General features: G+C 41.3%; 1 protein-coding gene across 1 annotated transcript in view; it reads right to left on the minus strand.

Moving 5' to 3' along the window:
• Positions 1-20,095, minus strand: part of POLR1A (RNA polymerase I subunit A) — a 28,186-nt gene extending 8,091 nt beyond the window's left edge. Inside the window, exons 1-27 of the mRNA XM_015862578.3 lie at positions 19,953-20,095; positions 18,892-19,096; positions 18,157-18,306; positions 17,960-18,067; positions 17,666-17,751; positions 17,471-17,580; positions 15,943-16,029; positions 15,263-15,365; positions 14,795-14,957; positions 13,703-13,876; positions 13,369-13,491; positions 12,470-12,697; positions 11,284-11,538; positions 10,753-10,944; positions 10,279-10,422; positions 9,388-9,571; positions 8,047-8,129; positions 7,774-7,932; positions 7,359-7,457; positions 6,754-6,906; positions 6,148-6,230; positions 5,594-5,759; positions 4,951-5,172; positions 3,366-3,580; positions 2,552-2,719; positions 1,453-1,588; positions 789-946 (exon numbers count right to left, since the gene is read on the minus strand). Coding sequence (XP_015718064.2) covers positions 789-946; positions 1,453-1,588; positions 2,552-2,719; positions 3,366-3,580; positions 4,951-5,172; positions 5,594-5,759; positions 6,148-6,230; positions 6,754-6,906; positions 7,359-7,457; positions 7,774-7,932; positions 8,047-8,129; positions 9,388-9,571; positions 10,279-10,422; positions 10,753-10,944; positions 11,284-11,538; positions 12,470-12,697; positions 13,369-13,491; positions 13,703-13,876; positions 14,795-14,957; positions 15,263-15,365; positions 15,943-16,029; positions 17,471-17,580; positions 17,666-17,751; positions 17,960-18,067; positions 18,157-18,306; positions 18,892-19,096; positions 19,953-20,029 — 4,031 coding nt within the window. The 5' untranslated portion in view covers positions 20,030-20,095. The remainder of the gene's footprint in view (positions 1-788; positions 947-1,452; positions 1,589-2,551; positions 2,720-3,365; positions 3,581-4,950; positions 5,173-5,593; positions 5,760-6,147; positions 6,231-6,753; positions 6,907-7,358; positions 7,458-7,773; positions 7,933-8,046; positions 8,130-9,387; positions 9,572-10,278; positions 10,423-10,752; positions 10,945-11,283; positions 11,539-12,469; positions 12,698-13,368; positions 13,492-13,702; positions 13,877-14,794; positions 14,958-15,262; positions 15,366-15,942; positions 16,030-17,470; positions 17,581-17,665; positions 17,752-17,959; positions 18,068-18,156; positions 18,307-18,891; positions 19,097-19,952) is intronic.
• Positions 20,096-20,169: the final 74 nt, after the last annotated feature.

A 20,169-nucleotide genomic window follows, 5' to 3' on the forward strand; every position in this document is an offset into this window, starting at 1 on the left:
CACATAGCAGGGGGGTTGAAACTACATGATCATTACGGTCCTTTTCAACCCATGCCATTCTATGAGTCCATAAATGTAGCCATGTATCCAAAAGCCCACAATTTAAGCTCATCTGAATAGCAAAATCAGGGCACCACACTGACCTTCAGAAGAGACTGGATTTTTATTTGTTTAAAACCAACAAGCATAATTGTTATATGAAGTAACTCAGTATGAACACATGGCCTGAACAACAACAACCACCACCAACAACAAATGAAGTCCTTCCTCTTTTCAAATGTTAGAAAACAAACAACAACAAAAATCACAAGGTTCGTTTAAGTTCAATGCCAGCATCAGAGGATACCTAAAGCACATTGAAAATAAACACCTCAACATCCAAAGGTAAGGAATGTGATGCTGCTTGTATAGGCTCTTCTCACAAATTACCTCATGTGTCCAAACCACAAGCTTTATGCTTTTATTGCTCTCTCTTTTTGTTTTGTAACATATATACATTAACTGTGTATTTTATATGCACCCTAAGACAAATCCACTTCACTCAGTGTGGTCCAAGCAAGCAATAAGGTTAGTCATCCCTGGTCAACCTCAACAGAATTCTGCATTGCGTGCAAGCCACTGATACCCAGGCTTGCTCAGGACAAAAAGCAGCTGTGTAGATGCTTCTGCTAACACACCTTCAGGACAATGCTGTACTGAAAACCACAGCAGTGGTGATAAGAAACATGCAGTGATCCTTAGAGCCCACAGGAGGTCAAGAGAAGAGAAACATGTGAAAGCAAACTGACCTTGTTTCCATGAAGTGTAAGATGTACCTGGGCTTCACACACTTCTCCTCTTCATAGCATTCATGGGGCAAGAAGCAGAATCTGATTTTGTAGAGGCGATGGCAGTTCTCCTTGTTCTTTAAGTGCAGGGATTCCTCCAACTCAATTTTCTGCAAGACCTACAGGCAGCAACAGGTCTGTTTTGGTGAAGGCACCTTATTTACTTCCTGCAACTCCAATGCTTTCCATATGAGAGCAAAATTACAAAAGACTAATTGAAAAACTTTTCTGTAGGCTTTGTGGCAGTTCCTGGGGAAGATGACTCTCCTTCACTGAATTCTTTTTGGCTTCAACTTCTGCCAAAGATTGATTTAGACAACACTGGGAGAACAGCCTGACCCCTCATCCCACTTTTTCACATGAGCTCATGCTCGGTGGGCCAATAGCTTCATTTTATTGACCTCCATTCCTTAGTCACTGAACATAACCCCAGTATTTTAGCAGAGTTGAGTCTTAACTCTGTCTCTATTCTGACTCAAGGAAGCAAGACAGAAGATAAAGAATGCAGGAGAGCACAGAGAAGACTGCACTCTTTAGAAGTGACGGAGCTCAGAATTGATCAGACTTTGGTGCATCTGTCTCTGATGTGCAGACTCTCAAAGGATACGCTGCATAGGTGGCTCACCTCAGCTAAGCACACTCTTGTGAGCTGTTTCTTGAGCTGTTTCACCTTCTTGCGAGCTTTCTTGGTATTGAGCACAGGAACACTCATCATTGGTGTTTTAATATTTGCACTGGCTACCATCAAGATTTCCCGTAACCTTTAAATAAAGAATGGTCTTTCAAATTAAGCAATAGAAGCACTATGCAATCAAATCAACATCTCTTTCATTTAATAAGACAGCAGGCAGCAGCATGTTTATTTAATAAGCCAGCATGCAGCAACTGCCAGTCTCACCAAAATCATACGTATCAAGAGCTGCGGTTACTGCTGCAGCACTCCTTTGCACTTCCCTGGTTCCTCATCAGGCACAGCACAGCAGCAGCTCTACTGATCCCATTACATTATCATTCCAATTACGGGAAGAAACCAGAGATGATAATAAGTTGTTCCCAGAAAAGATCTAATGAAGCCTGCTTCCTACAAATGCATAACGTATGCTCCTCTTGCCTTCTCTCTCTCCTCTGCTTCACTGAAGTAACACAACCATCTGCCACCTAAGACATCAGCCTCACACACAAGGCCAGTGTTAGCATCTGTGCTACTAAAAATGATGACTGGCTGGCAAATGTGTATGCTGGCAAAGTCACTGCCAGAAAATAGAAGAACCAGGATAAACGCTGTTGCTATAAGCCAGGTCCTTTTCTGCCTAGCTGATGGTAATCCTAAACCTACAAGACTTTGTCATCATTTACAGTGATATTATGTATTTATTTTTTAAATAAAAGACAACCAGGTTTAGAAGTTAGCAGGGGGAAGTAAGGTGAGCAGAGAGCAAATCCACACAGCATAGTTGCCTTAGGGTTATTCTGTAGTAAACAAAATACAGAAACAAGCCATTTGTTATAAACCAGGGAAGGGTAAGGAACCTCTACAGTCATTTTGTTTCTGGAAAGTGAACCAGAAGCCACAAAACTGTAGAGTGTTGAAGTATTTCTGAAAACACACAATAAACTGAATTATCATTGGCTCTCAAGAATACGCATCCCTGCCATTAAGACAAAGCACTATTATTTATGTGCCAAAAATAGCTAAGGACCCAGGGAGAACACAGGTTTCTCACCTTGGAATACCCAGCGTGACATTCATTTCACCTCTGCCAGCAAAATGGAAGGTGTTCAGAGTCATCTGTGTGGAAGGCTCCCCAATACTCTGAGCTGCAAGAAGACCCACAGCTTCTCCTGGGTCACAAAGAGACCGTTGCCACTTCAAATATAACAAATCCTTTAATCTGAAAGATGTGACATAAGCAGAGGTTTAAGTTTAGTGAGTACAAAATAAAGAACATTGTATAGCCCAAAACAGGGCTGAAGCCAATGAAGCTCTCTCAGCCAATTTCTTTTGGTAGCCTTTGGACAAATCCCTTTCAGAAACCATAAAACTAGATATCATCATCTAATTTGAGAGAGATACAGCCCAGTAACACAAAACCAGGGCCCAGGCAAGTAATACTTTACTTCTACTGCTAATTCTCATGTTATCAAACGACAATCTATTTACACTCACTTCCTTATCTCAACTGTCTCACTAATTCTAGGTTATGGCAAGAACATATTTTCATTTTTAACTGTTACTGTGAAGTATTGTTTTATATGGTGAACACAAAGATGCTGCTGTTATTTCATGAAGCCTTTACCCAAGTCCTTACCAGCATGAAAATCCAAGCTTGGAAGGAACTGATAACCCAAACACCTCTCCATTATGCACTCCACTAACATGGTTTTCAGGAACCATTCTGAAATCCACAATGTTTGCCTCACAAAAGGTCACGACAAAAGCAAGAGCTGATAAAGTCTTCTCACCATTAGCCAACTCAGTCCACAAAGAGAAATACTTTTAATGTCTTAGCACAAAGAAGTGAGCACAGAAGTTATTACCTATCAGATGAAAGCGCTGGCTGCACGCAACCTCCTCCGTCCTTACATTCTCGTTTGTTGATATAATCTTCAACTCCATTTTCAAATTTTTCTGAAACAGATGCAAAGTAGGAATCTGGACGCCAAACTGCAAGACTTGGGTCAGGACACTTAATGGCCTTCTTTAGATACTTTCTTCGTTTCTTCTCATCTAGCTCATACCACATCTTCAATAACTGAAGAGAGAAATTTTTAAGCAGGTTGGTTAAGCCACAACAGGACCAAAACAAAATAGTGTCACTTCCACCAGCAATCTAGCAAGGGAAGGAAGAAAAGCTTATCCACAGAACACTGTATGTAACACAAAATAAAGAACACATCAACTACAAATACGCTATTCTCCATTTCATGACACACTTTTGATCCCAAATGTCTTCAAGGTTCTTTACACACTTGAAATAGATTGTCTATCTGTAGAAACTACCTTAGAAACCAGTGAAACAGAGTTAAGAATGCTTTTAACTTTGAAATGAAACCTCTCAACATACTTAAATCTTTACTGCTAGCTGACTCACCTATCCAAAACTGACATAACGAAGGAACTTTTCTCTTATAAATTAATCTGCACCTATGATTTCAGCATTGACCTTAAATACAGCTTGTATCTTAATTATATAAGCTGACCTGTCCTATTTCTATTCTTCAGTTGGCCAGTCTTTCAAGTCACGTTTCAAATGTTTCATTTAATAGTAGAAAAAGTTAACAGACTTTGATAAAAAAACAAGGGGGGGGGAGGGGGGAAGAAGTCAATGCAGGAAATGAGTTAAATATATATTTTACAGGCTTTTTGTTTTATGAAGGAGAAATTAGCTTGTCACGTGGTAGTCTGCACACAGAGCTTTATGAGCTTATATACACAGATATATATTTTTATCTATATCTATTTATCTGTTGAAAGAAAGAACAAACAAATGCATGAATCCTCAAGTCAAATTGTTCTGGATGTCATTAGACACACCAATAGCAACAACAACAAAAAAAGCCAGCACAGCTGAATAAACATCCCAGTGACATGTGCAGCCAAGCTAACGGAAGTTACATATCTCAACACCTTCCATTTGGAGTTCTGTGTAAACTGTCCACATTGTACCAGGACAAATTCCTTGTGAAAATATAGCTGTGAAGCAGCACCTGTTTGCACTTCATGGCCATACATTCATTCAGTAGAAGCCAAAACATACAATCAGTGCCCTGATGTACAAGAGTATACAAGCACACTTTTTGAAACAGTAGACAGGGCTGGTTTGAGAGCTGTATTCTGTGTGCAACAGCCACAGGCTGTTTTCTAAAACCAGTTTTACCTGGGAGGTTTTGGCCTCAGCCCTAAGCTCTAGGGCCCACAGACTTAAGTATCAATAAATTAATCTCAGCTTCATTACCCACACAACTGATATATGATCCCTTTAAAACCTGGGAAAGTTACCTGTGAAACACACAGGGACAAATAAGTAATCACTGGATCCTGCATTCTGCAAAGTTTTTTTTTTTCCTTTTCCTTTGTTTTGCTTTCTTAAGGGCTAGGCCAATTCAATTGCTTCTGTGTTACCTGTAAAGTAGCAGGATCTCTTCCGTTTTTGCTTTCTCCTCCTGAGATTTGTGCCTTTACACTTGCCATTTTCTTCTGGGAAAACAATAGAAAACCTCCTTGTCTTTGCACAGAGTTTTGGTGCCTGGCCCACCACTTTCTGATGGCTTTAAACTGCTGCTTTGCTTGGTGAGACTCCATCCTTGCTAAGGCTTCATCCAGATGGTTCGTCTTTTGAATCACCTAGAAGAAAGTTATCTGTGGGATTACTCCACTCTCTACACTCACAGCAATTGAAAAGGAGGAGCAAACTGAATAAGGTCATCTACTGCAGCTCTAAATGTTCTGCTGTTGTAAAACAATTCTCAAGTCCATACATCTTTACGTGACTAATACCACCCTTTAGTAAGTAGTGACTGAAATGACACAAAAAAAGCAAGTCATCAAATGTGAAAACTTGAACAAAACATCATCTCTGTTGATGTGAATTCAACTGCAGTCTTAGAAGAGACAATGAGACTTAACAGTCACTTCTGTATTTCAAATACAGTGACAAATGAAATACAGCATAGTCTGACAGTGACACACCTCGCTAAGAGATAAGCTTAACCACGGATTTCAGTCCATCCATTTACACCACATAATTAACATTTAGGTGTTCTACCTCATAGTTGTCAGCAATGAAAGGAAACTGCTCGGGTTGTAAGAACTGAGTTTTAGGGATATCGAGCCCATCTTCTCCATACAAAAACTGCACCACGCTGCCATCGCTGTCCCGTACAGTCAGGTCATACTGAACCACCAGTCCTTCCAAATGCTTTATGATACACCTGTCCCAAAGGAGAAAAGAAATACTAAGGCTACAAAGTAATAAGGATGATATATAACCCTAACATGAAAAACACTGTTTCCAGTAAAACCTTAAGTGCACCTTGGAAAAAAAAATTCTTACAGACATGACATGCAGACAAAACGTACATTAATATTGCAAAGCTTCCTGCATGATTCACTGGCAATTTCCTTGGACTGAAGGGTCTTACAATGAAAAAGCAATCCTTTTTTCCTCTATTTCCATCATCACACTGAATCAGTGGAGTGCAAAAGGAGGCAGGAGTCCTCTCTCAGAACCCCTTATCATCTCTTTCATAATTTAGAAGCTCCACCTTCTACATACTGCAGACGTGGTCTGGATCAGGATCCAGAATAACAGCCTCTTACCTTTGTAGGTACCCAGAACGGCTGGTTTTGACAGCAGTATCCACCAGACCTTCCCTGCCAGCCATGCAGTGAAAGAAGAATTCCTAAACACAAAAACAATTCCATCAGCATTCTGCTGACAGGTACACCAAAGCTGGTAATTCATACTCTTTCTGAAAAGCTGTATTTGAAAATACAGTGAATATAGTTGATTTATCTGTAATAGAAAAAAAAACCTACAATAGCAAGATCTAAATAAATTCCAGTATAAGCACGTAATGCTATAATGGTATAATAGCAGGGTGGCAAAGTCTTTGGCTACATCAAATGACAATGAGCCCAAATACTGCAGCCACAGATACAGAAATGAAGGAAAAGAGCTGCTCAGCTCTGGAAGGCCTCAGGTAAGCAGGGATCTCCAACAAGAGATACCCTCACCTCCACTGCCAACCCTTAAATAAAGTACAGGAAGGGATGGATCCTGGCTCCATCCCTTACAGTCACTCAGGTGCTCTGCTTGTACCTGAGCTCCCCTGGGTTGGTCCTGCCTTCCCACCAGGTGCTCAATCACTTTTTCAGGCGATGACTTAGCACTTCCACTAAAAGCAGAAGGTTTATTAAACTTACAGAAGGTTTGATCCCAGTGAGAAATCTGCCAGTCACAAATCCTCCTGAGCCAGGGGAAAAATCATACGGTTGGAAACATGGCAGAGATTTGCCAGATGGCATCAGTGGGGGCCTTCGACCTTCCAACTCAATTTGGCCCAGCAAACAAGAAATCTACATTTGAACAGGAAGGAAAAAAGGAAACATCATTTTTTCCATCAGCATTTGCTCATGTAACTGAAATATTTTTTCCTTGGAAACACAGTGAATAGAAAAGTTACTTGTCAACTAAATGTTCTTTAATTAAATGCTGAGATGCTCAGTGAAGGACCTTGCTAATGACGGACAGTAAATGCATGTGGATCATATCTGGTCTTTTTAAATGAAGTTGTTCCAGCACCTTGACTTGAATTCAACACTTTCGCTCTCATTCCGTATTAAGTATTTCAATACAAATTCATGTGAAACTAAAATAGTGTAAATATATTGGTCCCCACATTACTGCTACTTCCAAAGCCCACAGTAACCATTTTGCATTGCTATTAGATAGCCACAGAATAACTCTTCAGTAATGTGCACTCTAGTACAAATTATACCAAGCTGCTAAGAATTATGACTGTCATTACCTGTACTGTATTTACAGTGGATCCTTTGGCTCCTGACTGTACCATCAATTGCAAATTGTTCTCTGGAAAGCACCTATGCAGACCAAATGGCATACAAACCTATAGTTGGGGTATGGTGAGGGGGACAAAACAAGACTATCATTAATAAAATAATAAACACAATTAATTCCTGTTAAAAGCAAAGCAAAGACTAACTGCAGACATGCCTGTTTATAATTTTAAAAGGGTTTTGCATATCTCATTCAGGAAGGAGAAGGTTGAGGGGTTCTGGGAAGGCGGTATGTGAAGCCTTATGCTGGAGACAGATGGAAAGTTTCAGCCTCCAGAACAGTCAGTCACCCTGCATCAACATGAAATTAACTTAAACAGAAAGGCTCTAAACAAAATTAGTATATACAGATGCCTCAATGCCAACCTTGTTAACTTCATTGTTGTAATTGTTTACTTCCTGCTTGAATTTCAGGTCAACCATGTTAAAATCCCTCTGGTCTTTGCAGAGATGGGCATCCTGCCATTTCCCTTGGACATCTTCACATGATGCTGTTTCTGGCAAATTAAGAGCTGCTCTAACAACCTGAAAGTAAAACGCGTTGTTGTTTTCTTTAGGTGCCAAGCAAATGATTACATAGGGCAGGATTTACGAATTTTTAAATCACTGGGAAAAAAAAGTTGTGCAAAACAGACTTACTTCAATGCCACACTGGCTTGACTTTCTGATGATTTTGCGTCTTTTGCGGTCTGCTTCAGGTTTAACCAAGATATCTTCAATCCCTGTTAAAGACAGACAGACCACAGTGACCTAAACCAAAAAAGAACTGGGAAAAGTGTTCATTGCTTCCTGCAGAATTCACTAGAAATGCTCACTAAAGTGTCTAAAACACATAATAGAGACTGAAAGAGATGCATTTAACTTTTAAGGATGTATAAGATTAAATGCTGGCTAAGAGAGACTGCAGAATTGCTGCCCTTGGAGATGTTCCTAAGAGGAAACAGCCCTGCACAAGCTCACCTGGCAGGACTTGCTTTGAGCAGAGAGTCCCAGAAACCTCTCTCAGATTAAATGATCCCAGTGCTCTACATGTACTGCAGCTGGGGAGACAAGTGGGAGCTTTACTACTGAGTTGTACAAGTGAACAAAGTGTGAACAAGGCAAAGGTGCCTATGGCCCCATTGCATATCCCAGCATCTTCAGAGTCCAGTCCCTCCTCTTCTCCTCCCATTACAACTTTGTTTCTTCTACCTTGTCCCCTTTTGAACCTTAACTCATCTCAGCATCTCACTTTGTTCAGTCCTGAACCATCTCACCTTCACTAGACATTACTCTCCTGCTCCAGACTTGCTAATCTTTTCCTGATGTTTTAATTAGCTAATGATCTTTGCTCACTAACTCTGTCAAAGTAGTTTTTCTACCCTCGCTTCAGTGAATTTAACCCTTAAATTTAACACTGCAAAGCATCCGTATAAAAACACCCCGCAAAGCTCTACAGGCCCTTCGAAGTATTTAAACTATTGCGGGAAAACAGAGTGAGGGTCAATTTTTTATTCACCACCAATTGCATTTTTGTATGAGTTGGCAAAGCTGTCGTGAAAGTCAAATATTTACCAAAAGGTTTACAGCTAAAGGAGATACACAAGGCTTTAAGAACCCCTCCAGGTCCTCCCATTTCACTCGTCAGTTTTTATGGCTTATATGCAACCACTGAAGTAAAAAGAAGCATACAGGCTAATAGGAGATTGTATCTAATCAATGTTTAAATACAAGATGTTTATACCCTACCTATTTTCATTAGACAGGACTGATGAGAGAATTTTAAGGACATACTCAAGGTTACACCTTATTCTTAGAAGGTAAACTATGTTAAAATAAGGAGAGAGGAAAAAAAGGCTGCCAGCGATCCCACTCAAAGAAAATGTCTTGTGAAACTATTTACAGAACTCCTGCCATGTATTCTGCCCAACAGCATTTTCTTTACACCCCACGAGGTTCTGCAGTGCAGTGCAGTAGTGGATAAGTCCTTGTGATACTCACCCATTGTAAATCCCCTGTAGAGCTGCAGATAAGCAGTAAAGAGGCGTCCTAGACACGTTAGCACTTTTCCACTGGTTTCACCCCCATAGATTTCATAGCAGCAGTGGACTAGGCCATAGGCAGAGCTGCCGAAGTGAGCTTTGTCCAACACACCACAAAGCAATTCCCCACTTCTAATAATAACCTGTAAAAGAAAACACAATTATTCAGGAAGAACACCACCACCACAAACTGGTGAAAGGTTAAATATATTTACCAATGTTACCCACTTACCACAAAATGGCTTGGGTTGGAAGGGCCCCAAAGATTACCTAGTTCCAACCCCCCTGTTGCGGCAGGATTGCTAATAGCTACATCAAGCAACAGATCAGGCTGCCCATGGCCCCATCCAGCCTGGCCCTGAACACCCCTGCATCCACTGCATTTCTGAGCAGCTTGTTCAAGTGCCTCAGAATCCTCTCAGTGAAAAATTTCCCCTGGCATCTAATCTAAATATCCCTTCCTTTAGTTTGAAGTCACTTCCCTTTTTACTATATCACTATCTACCAGCGTCAAGAGTTTATTTCCCTCCCATTTATAATCTTCCTTTAAGTATTGGAAGGTTGCAGTCTTCACAGCAAAAAGAAAACCTCTAATATCATCTACATTATTCCACTTATAAAATAAAACAATGAAGATGTGGTCTAACAAAACAAGATGGAGTCTGCATTAGTCAGGATCAGAAGAGAGTTTCTCTTGACACCCAGGCCTACCCTCTAATCTCTACCTTCTGTTGGTAAATATCTTTAAGAGTCTGTTGTTAACTTTATCATCCTTCTGTTTTCCCCCTCTCATTCCTCTACATTACACACATTTATATCAAAATGCTTCCCAGCCCAGCCACCGGCATACCTGAGATTCACACATTGAGTCAAGATTTAGACCACTGTTTGCAGGTCCCTTCATCCAGGCTTTCCCATCTATCTTAGCTTTCCCAGTCAAATTCAGTGGGACGTGGTTTTCTGGAATGATGTTTATTAACAACGTAGAAACAACCTATAAATAAGCAGAAACGGCGAGAGTTATTTGTTCCCCCTATTTCCTTCTCCGTGTAAAGAATTTGGCAAGCAGGAGAAAAAACAATGTTCTATGCATAGGAGCAAATCTTTAAAAGCTCAGAAATCTACTACTTACTAGACAGAGCATGCTTATTAAGTGAAAAGATACTCTCACAGCTCCATCTGGAACATTCACCAGGATCTACATGGTGTTTCTTAGACAATAGGATCCAGCTTTTCAGCAGCTCCCTAGAGCAATGCTCTTAATATCAGTGTTCTGCTTACTTTAGAACAACCAGCATTCTTTACTCCAACAAATGATAACTACCTGCTTTCCTGTCCATAATCGTTGTGGTTTCATAATGGCAGGAGGAAAGGTTTTAATTCTTCCTTTTTTGTCTGTTAGTCCTCGATAAACAAGCTCCATATATTGCTCTCTTGTGAAAAAGCAGCCCCGGATTGTCATGCTGACTCCAGAAATCATGTGGTCCTGGATCAATCCAGGAAGTGGTTTGCCATCCTACAGAAATATGGAAGAAAAAGGATTTGGAGATAATAGGTCAAGATCTTTACAGTAAAACTCTTCTGGATGTTGAGAGTTATAAGGAATAAGGTTGTTCAGATGTGAGAGGTGTTCTCTAAACAAAAGCAGGGCTTGGGGAGATGAGAAGCAAGTAACAGAGCCTGAACAACAAGGATGTGCTGAGGGAAACAGCACCTTTGACAACAGAGACAGAAAAGGAACTAAGAAATAAAACAAACCCCACAAAGAACAAGTTTAATCTCATTAATCCTTAGAGAAAACAACAACAAAGTATTTTAAACAATGTGACTTCGTGTGGGAATAAGTTTTGTTTACCTTTGGAACTAGATACTGTTCATCAGTAAAGGCTAAGGTGTAGGCCTCTGCTCTACCCAGCTCATTCTGTGGGAAATGGGCGTTCATTTCATCACCATCAAAATCAGCATTGTATGCCTTGCAGTTGGCATAGTGGAGCCTCAGCACCTTCTCTCCAGGCAGGATTCTGGCCCGGTGAGCTTGGATGGAGGGTCTATGAAGAGTGGGCTGACGGTTCAGTAACAGGACATCTCCACTTTTAATATGACGGCAAACCTGCAAGAGGATTTTTGTTTCTATTTATCAAGTGTTTCCATGCAGGTCTCAAAAAATAACACACCTTAAAATACACATGAATCCCAAACACTTTCCTTCTAGTACAACAGTCTGTGCTGAAGTTTTAAAAGAATGAAACAAGAGTAATTGCTCCCAAATCTCTCTGCTCTCCACCAAACCACATTCAATGACTGCATGTATTCCATTAACACCCACAAACCACAGTGATCAATCCAAGGTAACAGCATTCAAGCCATATCCCATTAACCTCTCTTCTCCCTTAGCAATACGGGGATCAAAGGTGAAGAAAAAAAAACATACATTTTCTCATTTGTTTTGTAAGTCATCCACCTGATAAAAACAGCCAATATGAAACTGTGTTTGAGGGACTGACAACTCCAAAAGTCTCAGAGAAGTGAATTTACAGTAGATGCAGTTTTACAGTCATGCCCCTCAAAATTACAACTCCCCAGTCCAGCTCTCAGTAATCACACCAACACCTGTGAGCACCCCAGCCAATCTCACTGTAACACTCAATCTGGGGCCTTAAGATAGGGTGTAATTTAAGGAAGATGAAATTAACTGCTGCAAAAGTAATGACATAAAGTAGTATTTTACCTCTCATACTACAAAGACTGCCCAAAGACTGTAAGAGCGCTGTAAGAAAGACTACTCAGCATCTTGGCAAGATGAATGCCACACAATGCACATTAAGAGACACTAAAGATGAAAAAAATGGTTACTAAAACTCCAAACAGCACAAAGCTTTTCCTCTCACGTAGCACTTTAACCTTTCCCAAGCCACATGCTGAAAGACAAGATAACCTCACTCAGGGAGCCTTTGTGAGCAGTCCTGAGAATCACCAGCAAGAACAAAAAAGCCAGCCATAAAGAGAAGGGTTCTGATAAGCCAAGTCTTTGTCATACTCACAATCTTCAGTCCTGACTGGGGTGCACCTGAAGAAGGTGTGAGCAGCTGCTTAGCTATGGCTTCCCTCTGGGTCAAGCTGCTTGCACTCAGTACTGTACGAGATCCATCTTCATTAATGACCATGGAAGCCCCAGGGTGAACCTTTGGGCCATTTATGACAGCCTGCCTCAGCTCTTTGACATTCCAGGGAGTGACAGGCTGAGGGTAGGTCAGTTTGGTAGCAAACACCTGGATCAGAAGGAAAAGAGGAGAGAAACAACTAGTTCAGCATTTGCTTTAAAAAATATAACAACAAATTATTGAGAAAATAGGGCTGACCATTAATTGATCAAATGTAAACAGAAATTCCTCCTCAACCTACTGTCATACCAAATGGACATATTTCTGCTTTAAAATCTGCACTCTAAGAGCAGTAAACTACGCCCTTCTGATTTTCAAGTGGAGCAGAAAAGAAACACTGCCATAACCATCAGGCTCACTGTTCTCATACAGGCAAGCAGAAAAGACTGTTTATAAGTTCAGGATTGGTTTAATCTCCAGGACTCATTAAAGATGAAGGCTGTGACAAACCTATGGGCCTTAAGGCTGTTGGGCCTGTTACAGGCTACACTGTACAAAGATCAACATTGAAACAGGACCTACTTATGAAACTTGTACTAATTTATTAACGATGGAAGCAAGGGCAGCTTTTTCTTCTTCCATCCTCTTTCCTAGGCTTAGTGTTTAGTATAACAGTAAGAATTACCTGCTCTTCAATGCACCCTCATTAACACAGTGGTAAGGTGGAAAAAAGTCTAGATAAACCCATAAATCTCTCCATTTTAAACTGCTTACTATGTAGCTGAAAACACTGCTGTACAGTTTATTACATAAGGAGGTACTCCTCTATTTCCTCTTACCATGGGAATGCCAATCTCATTGGTACCAATGTACATATCAGGGCAAATGACAGAACGAGCTGCAAAATCCACACGTTTTCCCATCATGTGCTTGCGGAACAGTCCTTCCTTTTTCTCTAATAGCTTTGAAAACAAAAGTTAACAATTAAATAGTGAAAGATAAAAGCACACAATATCAGGCAGGTTCTCAAGACATAACAGAAATGAGCATCATGAAAACGCCAACATACTGAGCATAAATATTTCACTTGTTTCTTATTCTATCAATTTCTTTCCCTTTAGCAACTAGTGATACACAAAGACCAGACTTTAAGACCACCCCTCTGCTACCCACCTGACGAATACCAGGGTACTTCTCAGTCATTAGTTTGTCCATGTCACTGTCAAACACAATGTTGACGTGGGCCTGAAGACGAATCCAAGCGTTATAAAGCTTGTCTGCAATGGTCTGTCCTGGAATCGTTGCCAGCACAGAACGGTCCAGAGGCTCATCATTCTCACCTGTCTCCTACAGAAACAGAAAAGACTTGGATTTAATAAAAAAAACTTGCTAATTATCACATTACATAGCAAATGCAACTCATCGATGACATTGATTTGAAAGATATGTTAACATTGCCACTATAGCTAAGTGTTCAGAGAGGTCTGCTGTGAAGATTTAGAAACATAAAGAGACCTTCAAAGATAGCAGCTATATTCCAGCAGCATTTTAATAACTGATTGATTGGCAAACAGTCCTCTTCCCAAATTAGCTTTTTTACTGGCTGGTCAGTATGGGCTAAGAGCCACCATGCTACTGGAAAGCCCAATATTAACATAAAAACACAAATCTGACAGCTTGCATCACTTCGTACTCACAGACCAGAAATAATCCGTATACACATTTTAAGGGCACATCCCCACCTAGTGGTGACATCCTCAATAACTAAAACATATTAAAAATCCCGACACTTCAGGATGTAAACCACGTCCAGCTGAAATTGCATCCAATATCAAAGAATTCTTAACAACACAATTTATAAACAAATTTAAAAACAAAAGTGTTCAGCACGTTTTGTGATTTATTTCTGCCATGTAGGTTATGTGTGTTGGTTAAACTGCACTATTCTTTACTCCAAATGAGATACAAGACGCCCCCTTGTCCTGTCGCTATCCACCCTCATAAACAGCCATTCCCCCTCCTGTTTAAATGCTCCCTTCAAGTACTGGAAGGCCACAATGAGGTCTCCCAGGAGCCTTCTCTTCTCCAAGTCAAACAAGCCCAGTTCCCTCAACCTTTCCTCATAGGAGAGGTGCTCCAGCCCTCTGATCATATTAGTGGCCCTACTAGGCTTAGGAGATACAGTAGCTTCCTTCTTCACCATCATTCATTCAACTGTAACCATATATCAAAAAAGCAGATAATAAGATAACCAGCAACTCTTACTGTTTGGATGTCATGTTCTACAATTTTAATTGGCTGGCACTGTTCTTTTGCCATGAAAACCAAGAGCTTCCTGATCAAGGTGGCATCTTTCATGACAGCCTGCAGGTTCACAGTCTGACCGTTCGTAAACATCCGGTCTCCAAAACGATTTACAGGACGATACCTATGGCAGATCAAAATCATTTTAGATCAATTAATGTTGCCAAAAAGTAATGTAATAAACCTCAGGCATTCTGAGGCATTATGAGTCTCCTACGCATGAAAAACAACACCCATTCACTTACTGCACTGAGGCAGTCATAAAGAGGAATGATTCCATAACAAGAAATTCTACTGCACTATACAGCATATAATATTCATAGATACTAAGCATAAATATTTCCACTTATTTCTTATTCCATCTTCTGGCTCCTTAGGAGCTGTGCTAAACCCTATGACTTCTTTTGTGCTTGTTTGGGGAACCTTTACCTTGAAGGTGGAACCACAAGCAGATCTAAAAAGAACGTGTCTGGGCTGAAAGCTGAGTCCTTATGGGGATCCATCCCAGGGAAGAGGTAACGTAGAAAGAAACCTGAAGAGATAAACACACTGTTACTGCTTTGGTTTGGGAATTCAAACCCCCAGACACAATTGGTCAATCAGGTCAAAAAACTCTGCCAAATTAAATACTAGAGAGCTTGTTTAAAAGAACATTTAGGCCAAAATGCTTTAAAAAGAATACTATTGTTCTTTTTGGTCACAGCTTTTTTTAGAAACAAATGGAAACGCAGAGCATAACAAAAGAAAATATGGCAGAAGAGCTGGAAGAAACAGTCCACAGCTACTGGCTGTGACTACAACATGAAATCCTTCAACTTTTCCGTCCAACTTATGCACATTCAGAGCATGGGAAACTCAAAACATTCAGTCTTTAACTAATAAAACCATAGGGAACAGTAAGCACAGAGCCACACGGACATCACATTCTCCATAAGAAACAAGCAAGCCTTGAGAAGCAGCAATTTGATAACAGCTGATCTAACTAGGTCACCAAATGCTCTGCCTTCACTAGGAACCAGCCCTTCTTGTCCCTAAAAATCTTTCAACCAAAAGCTCTCAAAGCAAAAGGTACAGATTTGAAAAGGAATTCAAACGGGAACCAACATTACCTTCATTCTTCCACAGAGCCAAGACAAACTTCTTGGCAGTCATTGGTGTCAGGTATCCTCTCTTCCCTAACTGAGTTTCATCAATCACTATAAGGAGAGAAAAAGAAAGGGGAGGGGGGTGAGAATAACAATAAAAAATACAATCAGTTAGTTTGAAAGGTTTATTATTGTTTGCTTACAGTGGTGTTTCCAGCAAGGGGAAAGACTGAAAACGGCAACAAAAGCATTTATTTGGTGTGTTACCCTCCTTTAAAGTAGTGTCGTTAATTTCATATCCCGAAATAAAACATGTTAATCAAAGAGTCTTCTCAGTATTGAAAAAGCAAGCCATTTATGTGGCTGCTGGATAAAAGTATAAGTAACAACTCATCCAAAACAGCTGAAGCATGTTTTATCTGATTAATAGCAAACTGCACCACTATTCAAATGATCAAAGCAAAAATGAAGAGTCTGCCTATAGCTCAAAAGGACAAGCAGGACTCAAATATTCAACTGAAATATCTTGGTCTTTGATAACTGATGGGGGGAGATATTTCTTAGTAATACTTCACGTGTGAATGTTAGAAGGGTCTATAAGAATAAGGCAAGCTATTCTAACTGTGGCAACTCCCCTGACTCTCCAGAATGACTATTTAAATCACTAACATAACAAAATAAACCACTGGATTATGAGCTGCTCTAAGGAGTTTAGAAACAAAAAGCCCTAAGTAGTATTCTACAAGCTGGTGGAGTCACAGAACGAATGTCATTGAATGTGTCACAGAATAGGAAGCTAAAGCAGACACCTAGAATTTAATGGAAATTAGGTAATCTACTGCTGAACCTACTGAGTTGTTTCGAGTACAACCTGCCCCTGTACTCTGCATTGGTGAGGCCTCACCTCAAGTACTGCATTCAGTTTTGGGCACGTCAGCACAGGAAAGACATGGAGATACTGGAGCAGGTCCAGAGAAGGGCAACGAGGCTTGTGAAGGGCTTGGAGAATCAACCCTATGAGGAGAGGCTGAGGAAGCTGGGGCTGTTTAGTCTGGGGAAAAGGAGGCTGAGGGGAGACCTTATCGCCCTCTTCCAGTACCTGAAAAGTGCTTAAAGTGAGAGTGGGGCAGGTCTCTTCTCACTGGTGACAAGTGACAGGATGAGGGGAAATGGCCTCAAGTTGTGCCAGGGCAAGTTTAGGTTGGATAATAGGAAGCACTTCTTTACAGAAAGGGTAGTTAAGTACTGGAAAAGGCTCCCCAGGGAGGTGGCTGAATCACCATCTCTGGATGTGTTTGGATGTGGTGCTCAGGGATATGATTTAGCAGAGGGTTTTTAGAGTTAGGGTACTATGGTTAGGCTGCGATTGGACTTGATGATCTTCAAGGTCTTTTCCAACCTGAGTAATTCTATGATTCTATTCCTTTCTTTTTTTATGATTTGTTTTTTTCAATGCACAAGTCAAAAGCACATATTCATTGCTAGGAATCTGTCCATCTTAAATCAAGGCAAGTAATTGCAAACGTATTTGAGCAGAAGACAAACATCTTACCTGCTGGTTTATCCACGATACCTTCCTGTCCTGCCTTACGGAACACTGTAGTAGGATAAGTAACTATCAGTTTGCTGTTATGCTCTTTTCGCACCAGGGATCTCCTTGATCTTAAAGAAAAACAAAACACAGAAAAGAGGCTTAAAATATTTGACTTCACACCACCTATTTAATTCCTCACATAACTAAACTTACCTGCAGTTTGGGCATTTCTTTGAAGTCATATGTGCTTTCCAGAACTGGGATATCAATTTATTTCTACACTCACAAACATTTTTCACCTGGTGAGCAAAAACAGAAAACAAAGCATCTTTCATCCAAAGCTCATTGTTACTCCAACTTTGGGACAGGGGAGAAAATACATATTACAGTTCAAAACTCAAGAACCAATTCTAGAGTCCGCATAATCAAATACAGACTTCCTTCTGCACATTGTTATATGACAAGGATAAAATCTGAGGTCCCAGCAGGAGCACTGACTCTACTTACATTTGAACATTGATTGCTCAGTTCTTGACTTTGCAATATTTCATCAACATGACGATTTAATTCTTCTTCAATTTCTAGAGCTGTCGCACCTTCACATTGCTCTAAAAACTGAAAGAAATAGCACAGGATATAGATAAGTTTATAATTACAGCACCATTAACTTAAAATAAATGAATGGAGAAAGACGGACTACTTGCCCTATTTAAGACGACTTCAAGATCGTGGACAGCTTGAAGCAACCCATGCTCCAGAACCTTCAGCTGACATAGCAGCAAATGAACCACAGCTCGAGTACATGTCAGCATATGACAATTTAAACAAGAACCTCGAATTAGAAGGTAAAGTTTCTGGAACAAAAAGAGAGGGGAAAAAAGTTATTCTGGTAGATTGATTAGCTTGCACATGTGCTGTCACTCAGTGTAATGCTATAGAAACATATAATAGGATCTCACAAGGTTGGAAAGGACCTATAAGATCATCTAGTCCAACCGTCCTCCCTTTATTATACCTACAGAAAATCCCTAAACCATATCTCTAGCTCTCTATCCAGACACCTTTTGAACACTGCCAGTGATGGTGACTCCACCACCTCCCTGGGCAGCCATTCCAGTGCCTGACCACTCTCTGAGAGAAGAAGTTCCTTCTTATGTCCAGTCTAAGCCTCATCTGATAGAACTTATGGCCATTTCCTCGGGTCCTGTTTGTTGCTTGGCAGAAGAGGCCAGTCAAGTAGTCAATAAGTCAATAAGTAGTCAAGCATCATCTACTTTGACCCAGGTTTCTGGAACATGAGGACCTGCAGGTACAAATACACTAATATCTCTATTGTGAGCTTGAACAAGACCTGAATGTCCAGAAAACTCTAGGATAAAAGTAGGTGGCTGAACACAATACATTGCTTCAGTTGTGAGACAATAATTCAGCATACATACGTCAAAAAACAGAGGATTGTAGACAGTCAGAGGCAGTTCTATATGGCCAAAGTGCCCTGGGCAGTTGTTGAAGTTCTGCATGCACGTTGCACACGCTTCTTTGGAATCAGGAGGCCCCAGAGCCAGGTCGTACAATCCATTAACAGAAGGATTCCCCACGTTATCCAAATACTGAGGGTTTGTTATGGCTTTTACGCTCAGTTTCCTGAAGTAGAAAGAATACAAAACAGCGTCAGGAAAATAGATAAAAACAGGAAATATATGTTAATGTTACGACCAGGATTGACCTCTGATCCTATCACACACAGAATCAGAGAATGATCCGGGTTGAAAGGGACCTCAAGGATCATGTAGTTCCAACCCCCCTGCCTGGCAGGGCCACCAAACATACACCTTTACTAGATCAGGTTGCCCAGGGCCCCGTCCAACCTGGCCTTGAACACCTCCAAGGACGGGGCATCCACAACCTCCCTGGGCAGCCTGTTCCAGGGCCTAACCACTCTCCTAGTGAAGAACTTCCCCCTAACATCCAACCTAAATCTTCCCTCTTTTAACTTAAAACCATTTCCCCGTGTCCTGCTATTGTCAGCCCTTTCCAAGAGTTTACTCCCCTCCTGGGAGTAAGTTCCCTTCAGGTATTGAAAGGCTGCAATGAGGTCACCCCGCAACCTTCTCTTCTTCAGGCTGAACAAACCCAACTCCCTCAGCCTGTCCTCATAGGGGAGGTGCTCCAGCCCCCTGATCATCTTCCTGTCCCTCCTCTGGACCCTTTCCAAAATCTCCATGTCTTTTTTGTACTGAGGGCTCCACACCTGGACACAGTACAACAGATGGGGCCTCACAAGAGCCGAGTAGAGAGGGACAATCACCGCCCTATCCCTGCTGACCACCCCTCTCCTGATGGAGCCCAGGATCCCATTTGCTTTCCGGGCTGCCAGAGCGCACTGCTGCCTCATGTTGAGTCTTTCGTCCATCAGGACCCCCAGGTCCTTCTCTGCCGAGCTGCTCTCAAGGACCACTCCTCCCAGCCTGTACAAATGCCTGGGGTTCAGCTTTCTCACCTGATCTCGTCGGCGCTGTACAACCCGAAGGACACCCTGGCGAACCTCCACCACGGCACCACTTTGGGCGGCCTCATGGCCCAACACAGCGCTCGGAACGGCCGGGCAGCCACGGGCGGAAGCACGATGTGCCGGCGGAGGAGGAGGAGGGAGAGGCGGGGCCTGGAGCAATACGCACTGCCGGGGGAAGGAGGGATGGAATGGGAGGATCTTCCTT

The sequence above is a fragment of the Coturnix japonica genome, chromosome 4 (genome assembly GCF_054131305.1).
Source record: "Coturnix japonica strain WE chromosome 4, WE-NBRP24, whole genome shotgun sequence".
NCBI lineage: Eukaryota > Metazoa > Chordata > Aves > Galliformes > Phasianidae > Coturnix > Coturnix japonica.